Source organism: Miscanthus floridulus, chromosome 7 (assembly GCF_019320115.1).
Source record: "Miscanthus floridulus cultivar M001 chromosome 7, ASM1932011v1, whole genome shotgun sequence".
Classification (NCBI taxonomy): Eukaryota; Viridiplantae; Streptophyta; class Magnoliopsida; order Poales; family Poaceae; genus Miscanthus; species Miscanthus floridulus.
The window spans coordinates 131,868,222-131,876,839 of record NC_089586.1 but is presented as its reverse complement, the minus strand read 5'-3'; the positions used below and the strand labels follow the sequence as shown (position 1 = coordinate 131,876,839).

The 8,618-nt window shown below is 55.9% G+C and overlaps 1 protein-coding gene and 1 long non-coding RNA gene across 2 annotated transcripts; both read right to left on the bottom strand.

Annotated features, from left to right (window-relative positions):
• Nucleotides 1-91: 91 nt before the first annotated feature.
• LOC136464838 (uncharacterized) lies at nucleotides 92-972 on the bottom strand. The gene is made up of 3 exons (XR_010761284.1): nucleotides 876-972; nucleotides 306-467; nucleotides 92-190 (listed from the first exon to the last, which is right to left on the bottom strand). It is a non-coding gene; the product is annotated as an uncharacterized lncRNA (long non-coding RNA).
• Nucleotides 973-1,226: 254 nt separating this feature from the next.
• Nucleotides 1,227-3,675, bottom strand: LOC136466305 (uncharacterized). The gene is made up of 2 exons (XM_066464688.1): nucleotides 3,449-3,675; nucleotides 1,227-1,962 (listed from the first exon to the last, which is right to left on the bottom strand). The coding sequence occupies exons 1-2, from the start codon at nucleotides 3,673-3,675 to the stop codon at nucleotides 1,227-1,229; spliced, it is 963 nt and encodes a 320-aa protein (XP_066320785.1).
• Nucleotides 3,676-8,618: the final 4,943 nt, after the last annotated feature.

Here is an 8,618-nt window from a genome sequence, read left to right as displayed (position 1 = left end):
CAGTACATGTAACTATGTAGGCAGAATTCTCTTTCCTAACAACGAAAGAAAGTTGTGTTGCAAACATGAAATGAAACTATGAGTGACTGAACCTGTTTTACAACGCTCGGTCTCCTATCCAGAAGCTGAGTTATTAGAGGGGTCACGAGCTGTTTTAGGAGCATGGGGAAGGCTGAATAGTCCGCAGCACCTGGCACAAAGATGAAATAGAAAAGGCCCTCAGAATAAATCCTACACTTCTTCAACTGAGAAACATAAATATTTATGTGTACAGTAAAGCCAACATAAAAAAGGCATTCAGGAACCTCCAAGCACTAAACCCTCCACTCTTTGCATTGCAGTTATCCAGATTGACCACTCATTATCTGGCTGCAAAGTAGATACTGCTTTTTCTATCTCCCTTAGTAGGTCCTTCTCAGAGAAAACCTTTATAGGTTCGACTAATTTTCTTGTAATATCTCCTTCTCCTGCAACAAAAGGGGATGACAGATTATATCCCAATGATAAGGAACTGGTATGGTAACATAGAAAAGCAACTACATAAGTGCACCAGTACCCTACATTTGGGGTACATGACCAGCAAATTGGCTCCATCTTACATATTCAGTAACGACATTAGGTTCGGCTATTGGAAGTATTATCATCAGGTTTTTCTGCACTTTAGTACTACTATGAGTATAATATTATATCATGGATTTACTAAAAAAAGATATGTGAGAATGAATTAATTTACTAATTTCTGACGTATGAATCCATACAAGGCTCTTGTTAGACATAGAAATATATTAAAATATTTCACTCTTCTCTTTAATGAAATTAGATATTTCACACTCCATAGACCATAGCCTGAAAACCTGAACGCAAGCCCAATGTACCTGCAAGAAGTGAGATGTCTCTTGTGCTGAGCTTGTCTTTGGAATTTTTTCTTGCTTGACTGGTATTAGAAGATTCCATTTCGATTGTCGTATAGTGAACGTGTTGGTCATCTGGCATGCAGGAATTTGGCTCTGTGTTTTCCGTTCTTGCATTCATCTCCTTCATCTGCAACATGAAACAAACACAGCAATTCTTATGGTTCTCCAAAATCACCGTGGACCGTCCATTTGGCTAGACATATTAAACACAACTTAATTCAATACTCACGGTAACAAATGTTTTCTGGAACTTATGACAAGTACCTCTATTATACTTCAGTCTTTTCTTTACTATATGACAAGTATCTCGAGTCATACCCGCACGAGGGCCGAGTTTCCCTCGCCCAGGGTCGGAACCAGCTGCTCCACGGCGCCGGCCACCTCGGCGTCAACCACCTCCTGTGCCTGGGAGGTATCGTCGGAGGAGATCGGATGGACCTCCACCTTCCGAGCGCCCTCCCGCGACGACGACGGGCCTTGGCCCAAGGGTGCCACCGAAGCCTCGGCCGCCTTCATCTCCACTTCTTGGGCCAACAGCCTCGCCGCAATCACGTCGGCCTCGGTAGTCCCAGGGGCTCCGGTCTCCGCCGTCGTGGCCTCGGTAGTCCCCGGGGCTCCGGCCTCCGCCATCGTGGCCTCGATGGTCCCGGGGGCTCCGGCCTCCGCTATCGTGGCCTCAGTGGTCGCGTGATCTCCGGCCACCACCGCTGCGGCCCTGGCGGTCCTAGGCGCCGCGGCCTCCGTCGCCCCGGCCTGTGAAACCTCGGGGACCTCGATCCCGGTGGCCTCGTTAGCCAAGGGAACCTCGGCCCCATCCGACCCACGGGCCTCGCCATCACGGGGCGGAGGCGCTCCCTCCCCCGCCTGTGTCGGGGCCGCCTCGGCAGCCCTTCCTTGGGTGGCCGACTCCTTCGGGTCGGCCCTCGCCGATGCCGCGCCACGTTGTAGGGCGGCTTGCGCCTCCGCCACCCAGTGGGCGGTGGAGTCGGGGTTCACCTTGAGCGCTTTGAGGGGCGCCAAGGTAGGCACCTCCGCAGGTCGCTTCCGGCTAAGAACAAAACGTTTACAGGGTCAGCACGAGACAAAAGAACGAACGGAAAGCGCTGCGGCTCCACCAAAAATACGCCTACCTCGAGCGGGGCTGCAACCGCTTCGGTACGACGACTATCGTCTGCAAAGGCAGTGGCGGCAGTAGAGGCACGATCTTCGTGTTCATCGGCGCCGGTTGGTCCTCGACGGACCCCGGTGCCCCCTCGGTCCTCTGCGAGGGCAGTTGCGTCGCCCCCGCCGCCACCTGCTCCACCGCTGCCGCCGAGCCCACTGGGCTGACGGCACACTTGCCCAACGCCCACTCCTCGGGTGTGTCGGCCTCGGCCCCGAGGTGGGCAATCGTTGACCTCGGGGCGGCTCCTCCTCCTCCTCCTCCTGGGAGCGCCAGGCTGCTTGGCGATGCCCCAGGCACCGTCTCCTCGACGTCAGGGAGATGGTCCAAGGGACCCCACCCTATCTCGCCCTCGTCATCTCCATCCGAGGCATCCGTCGATAGCGACGGCGACCGGGACTCCTCCAATGGGAGACCGTCCTTCCTTTGCTGCCGGCAGCGCTTATCCAGTTCCTCATGCGCAAGGATCTTCTTCGTGCGCTTCGCCACCTTGGCATCTTTTCGCCTTTTCTACGCCTCGGCGTGCGCCCAGTTAGCCGCCCGCCGCCTTGCGTCCTCAGGAATGGGCGGCGGGGAGGCTCACACGTCCCTCATCCCCTGCAGGGATGTCGAACGCAGATAAAGGAACAAGAAACAATGAGAAACAGGGACGCCCCGGGGTTGCAGTGGCACGTGACTTACCAGCGAGAGGAACCCCCGCGACGGGCGCATCACGAAGGGGGTCAGGTTACTGCCCCTCAGCTTTGCCTCCACCGTCTCCCCCACCCGGAGAAGAATTTCCTCGTCGAAAAGGGCGGAGGAAGACATCCGGATGCCCTCGTTTGGCTCATCCGGCCTCATCTCGAACAGGCGTCGCCACCGAGCCATCAGCGACAGCACCCTTCGGCGGTGGAAGGCGGCCATGACCACGGCCATAGTAAGGCCATGGCCCCACAGCCTCTCCAGCCCCTCCAGGAGCGGCTACAGCTTGGGCTAATCCTCCCTCGGGACGCCGTACTTCCATCTCTCCGGGCAGCTCCCCACGATTCGCCCGGTGTAGGGGGGAAGTCCACCGTCGTCGTTGCAAAGATAGAACTAGCTCGTGTACCATCGGCGATTGGATGACGAAAGCTGGGCTGGGATGTAGAGGTGCTGACGGTCCTGGCGCACTTGGAGAGTGTAGCCGCCCGCCCTCACCGCCTTCCTCGTGCCCGGCGTACCCGTCGGCTTGGTGGTATGCCCCACCCAGAAGAGGTGGAGCCACAACTCCCAATGGGGAGCAATCCCCAGATACCCCTCGCAGACAGCGACAAAGATGGCCGCCTGCGCGATGGAATTAGGGTTGAAGTTGTGGAGCTCCACGCCGTAGTAGTGCGGGAGCGCCCGCATGAACCGGTCCGCCGGAAGGCCGAGGCTGCGCTCGTGAAAAGACACGAAGCTCACGACGTAACCGTCGCGAGGCCTCGGCTCTGGCTCACCCGACGGAGCGATCCACTCCGCCCTGTTGGGGTCGGTAACCGGGCGAAGGAGCCCGCCGTCGACGAGCGACTGAAGCATCTCCACGGTGACGTCGGATGGACCCCAAGGATCCGCCTCAATGACAATAATGTCGCCGGCCATAAGTGCGATGGAGGGTTCGACTATGGCGGTGAGTCTCTCTCTCTCTCTCTCTCTCTCTCTCTCTCTCTCTCTCCGCCTCGCCTCTCTCCCTTCTTCCTCCCGGGGCTCTTTGCTCTAGCGATGGCTAAAAGACGGCAAAGCTATTGCGGGCAAGGTAAGGAGGGGAGGGGCGAGGCTTGTCGTGTATTTAAGCAGGATGAAGGCGAAATGGACGGGCGATGAAATCGGGGAAGTTTCCCTCAGATCCGGCGTGGTTAATCCCGATCCGATTTTATCGCCCACGTGCCCACCGTTTCCTCATTAATCGTGGGAACAGTTACGTCCCATCCGCTGATACCACGTCGCGCCCGACAGCTGCAGCAGCAGGCGTCGTTCCATCTCCCTAGAAAATCGCCTCAAAAGGCGCGCCAACCATTGTCGAGCCGATGGGGGAGACATTCCCCCCACCCTATTCCTTTCAGATGAAGGAACTGGCGCCGAGCCTATTATGGTCCAGGGATTCGGAGGCTGGGCCCCTAAGGGTTTCGACAGTCGCCCTAGGGCAACAGAGTCAGGGATGACCGCGGGCGAGCGCACATGGGGCCGAGGCCCAAGAAAGCAAAACGCTTGGGACGCCCTAAGTCGTGTCCGAGACCAGCAGAGAGGTCTCCGAATGGGATCCCACCGTAGGGAGGCACCGAGCCACCAGGGCCTAGCGAACAGCCTCGGCACCCACTAGAGAAACCCTCTGGTACTCTTGGAGTGCGTCTCTGGACCACTAGCCGACCCCTAGCGAATGGGGCATGGGCCTCCACTTGTACTCACCCGATAACAGCTCACCAGAAATGCCACCGCTCGCGCCCATTGAGGGTAGCTTGGCATATTCCACCCCTCCTTCTGAACAAAAAGGAAGCGCGAGGGTCGTACGAAAAGCCAGGGGAACCCCTGACGGCCCTCTTGCTCCGTGCAGAGGCGGGGGGGGGGGGGGGGCTCCTCCTGCAATCTTGCCGAGACCCAGCGACCCAGGCTCGCGTACGAGGGGGCTCGGCAAAACAACCCCTCCTTCCGAACGAAAAGGACGCACGAGGGTCGATTCAAAAAGTTAGGGGAACTCCTGATAGTCCTCTCGCTCCGTGCAGAGGCTAGGGAGCTCTTCCTGCAGATATGCCGAGACCCCGCGACCCAGGCTCGCACCCGAGGGGGGCTCGGCAAACAAACCCTCACGCGCGAGGGGCGTACAAAAAGCCAGGGGAACTCCTTATCGCCCTCCTGCTCCATGCAGAGGCTCAGGGGCTCCCCCTGTAATTTTGCCGAGACCAAGCGACCCAGGCTCGCACACGAGTGGGCTCGGCAAAAAACCCCTCCGTCCGAACGAAAAGGAGGTGCGAGGGTCAAACAAAAAAGTCGAGGGGGACCCCTGACCGCCCTCTCGCTCCACGCAGAGGCTTGGGGGCTCCTCCTGCACCCAAGACCAAGACAAGCGACCTAAGCCCGCGCTAGAAGATTCGTTAAACACACGATGAAGGGCATCGAGCCCGTTATGGTCCAGGGGTTCGAAGGCTGGGCCCCAGAGGGTTTTGACAGCCGCCCCAGGGCAATAGAGTCAGGGACGACTATGGGCGAGCCCATGCATGGCCGAGGCCTGAGCAAACAATCGCTCAGGACGTCCTAAGTCGTGTTCGAGACCGGTAGGGAGGTCTCCGAATGGGATCCCACCGTAGGGAGACACCGAGCCACCGGGGCCCAGCGAACGGCCCCGGCACCCACTAGAGAAACCCTCTGGTACTCTTGGAGAGCGTCTTTAGACCGCCAGCCGACCCCTAGCGAACGGGGCACAGGCCTCCACTCGGACTACCCGATAATAGCTCACCGAAAGTGTCACCGCTCGCGCCCACCGAGGGTAGCCTGGCATATTCCTCCCCTCCTTCCGAGCGAAAAGGAAGCGCGAGGGTCGTACAAAAAGTCAGGGGAGCTCCTAATCGCCCTCTCGCTCCATGCAGAGGCTCGGGGGCTCTTCCTACGACCTTGCCAAAACCCCGCGACCCGAACTCGTACTTGTGGGCTCGGCAAATACGATAAAAACTTCTCACTCAATAGGGAAAAAGCCCCTGGAGGAGTAAATCCACTCCTCCAGGGCCTCGGGGGCTACACCCGGCGGGTGCGCTCGCGCGCACCCACCGAAACCTCAAAAAACAAAACACAATCCCTACAGGAGCAGCTGCAAGCCAAGTCTCGACAAACCCTCAGGGAGAGTGCTCGCACTCCTCCTAAGGCTCGAGGGCTACTATCGGGTACCATAAAATGGGGTACCCCGAGCGTACACCAAAAGAGTCACTTAAACCCCATCAAAACAAAGCTAGAAGGTAAGCCGTTGGTTAACCACCGGCCCCGTCCGAGCCCACCGGCTCTCCGCCTCGCCTTCGGCCTCGCACGGGAGGTCTCGACGCCCTGACGAATCTCCGCCTCGCACGAGGCCTCTCGCGGGAGGCCTCGACAAGGAACCCATTCTCCGTCTCGCCCGAGACCCCGTGCGTACAGCCTCGAACGAGACAGCGATTCTCCGTATCGCTCGAGGCCGGCTTGGCAATAACCCGTCGCTCCCGCCTCGACCCGTCTTCCCGACAGCGCGTCATGTCCCATTAATGCGTCAACCACTCCCGCAATCTCAGCCGGACGACGGCTCGACACCACGGAGTGGCCGACGGGACAAGGAGTCGCATCAACGCCATACCGACTAGGACAAGGCGCGGCAGGGATTACTGGCCACTGTGCTCTGGTGACTATGCCCACGATCAGCACCTGCACTACACTGTGCCCCGTAACCCCCGCCCCGTAGACAACGCGACATGGGGAGTCTAGTCCAGGTCATCATAGCCTCAGAATCAGAGTACAAGATCAACTGTTCCCTCCAAGCCTCAACACTCTACATCAGGGCATCGGCTACCTCGAGATTCACATCTGCCGAGACCCCCACGATGGTTCGGCCTAGGCATCAACTGAGCCTCGGCTTCGCGTGCAGTCAACCTACAGTGACCCGCACGCCGACCGCCACACCCGCTTCGAGGTAACCCTGGAGCTCCCATGACGCACAGGATTGGATGTGACCAGCGCGTCGCCCCAGTACTTCAAGGACGGACCACTCCGTCGGCCACGCCGCCCCAGGAATAGGCTACAGGGCTTGGACACGTTGCCTCCGTTCGCACGACGCCGTGTAGTTAGCACACGTATTACCCTTGTCCCCCCTTCAACTATAAAAGAAAAGGACCTGGGCCGTTTCTAGGGGACGAACACACACACGTAAGCAACACTCTGTAACACGCACGCTCCCCCGCTGCCTGAGAGCAACGTCTCAAGTAGCCCGCATCGCTCCACGCCGAGACTTGGGACTAGCTTCCTCTCTCACCCAGCTTGTAACCCCCTACTACAAGCACTTCGGTGTAAGGAATACAAGATCGATCTCTCAGACTGGACGTAGGGCATCGATTGCCTGAACTAGTATAAGCCTTGTGTCTCTTTGCATCACCATCTGGGATCGAGAACACGCAGTATAAATTTACTAGTTGGTTGAGGACCCCCGGTCCGAAACACCAACACCATGGTAGAAATTTCTCTTTCCCTGGTTGAAATTTCTAGGAGGGGCTATGATATATGGCATGCATGATGGCATGTCAACCAGCGTACAAGGGGCCATTCGGTACAAATTCTTGGACAGCTTTAGGAGTTGTTTTGTAGCATTTTCTACCAAAGGGCTGAGAAGGGAGATGCTCGTTGCACAGAGTCGCAGAAAGCCTACTAAGACAAGTGGCTGTCACTGTATAGTGAAGCTGAAATAGGCATCTTCGACTACTCCGTCTGCTATCACATAGGCCCGGACCCTTGTGCCCCGATGCGGGGCAAGCAAGGCCACTCGGGCAGGAGCAGGACGGAAAGATACAGGTGGAGTGCAGGAGCGTCGGTGAGGTGGAGCGCAAGCCGCATGGGCATGATGGCGAGGAGGGCCTCGACACAGCTATGGAGGGGGACGAAGGGCGTCGGTGCACGGTCGGCGGAACGCTTGTGCACCGGCAAGGAGAGCTCCGGTACGGCTGGGGAGGATAAAGGGTGGCGGCGTTGACAGAGCTTCTTATCTGGCCAGCGGCGACGAAGAGACAACACAAGGAAAGAAGGGTTGCACATTTGTGTGGCTGGGAAGAGGGGAGAGAAATCAAGGAGACAAGAAGAGATGAAATAAAAATAAAGAAAGAAAATAGAAAAGAAAAAAAGGTGTTATTGTTATTTCACCTTTATATCCACATGGAGAAGTTGTTTTGTCCAAAAGTTTCATCAAAACAACTTCAGCTCTACCCGTGAAGCTGCTCATGGAGCCAAAACCGAAAAAGATCACTTGTGTGAAGCGGAGCTAGCAAACAGATCCAAAAATTGATCTAATATTATATATGTCAAATCCTAATTTGCTGAAGCAGAAATATAGCATGATGGAAACTGTACGTAAAGGGTAGTCACGCTCTTTCTGAGAATCTTTGAGGAAGGAGATGCCCTGGAATTAAACATGATCAACCCCAAACTTATTTAAGAACTATTATTCATATGCTAACTTTATTTTCCCCAGTTTTGTTATGCCTGTTTTACTGATTATTATGACTTTCTGAATTGGTGGACTGCATGTTCCTATATGTCATAGGTTACTGTGTCATTGATGAAATTATGTATATTGGAGTTAGTTTCAAAACAGATACTGGCTCCAAATTTACATGCTCTGATTCTAGCTAGACTGAAGACACCTAATGAGCTCCTTTTTTACATATATATAGATACTAGCAAAAATAAGATTTAGGTGGTGGCTCTAATAAGAACTTAGATGTTGTTTGGTTCCACATAGGGACAAAGGTAACACTCCTTAGAGCTCTTCTGATCTGTGAATGCAACTATGCTTATCTGAATGCAACTTGGTTTTGGCGCCTATC

What these genes read in the sequence shown, in the direction of transcription:
- LOC136466305 (XM_066464688.1), bottom strand. Translation starts at nt 3,675, where the DNA reads ATGGCCGGCGACATTATTGTCATTGAGGCGGATCCTTGGGGTCCATCC. An exon ending in CTCGGCCTTCCGGCGGACCG is followed by an intron (nt 1,963 to 3,448) that starts GTTCATGCGGGC and finishes TTTTGTTCTTAG; the next exon opens with CCGGAAGCGACCTGCGGAGG.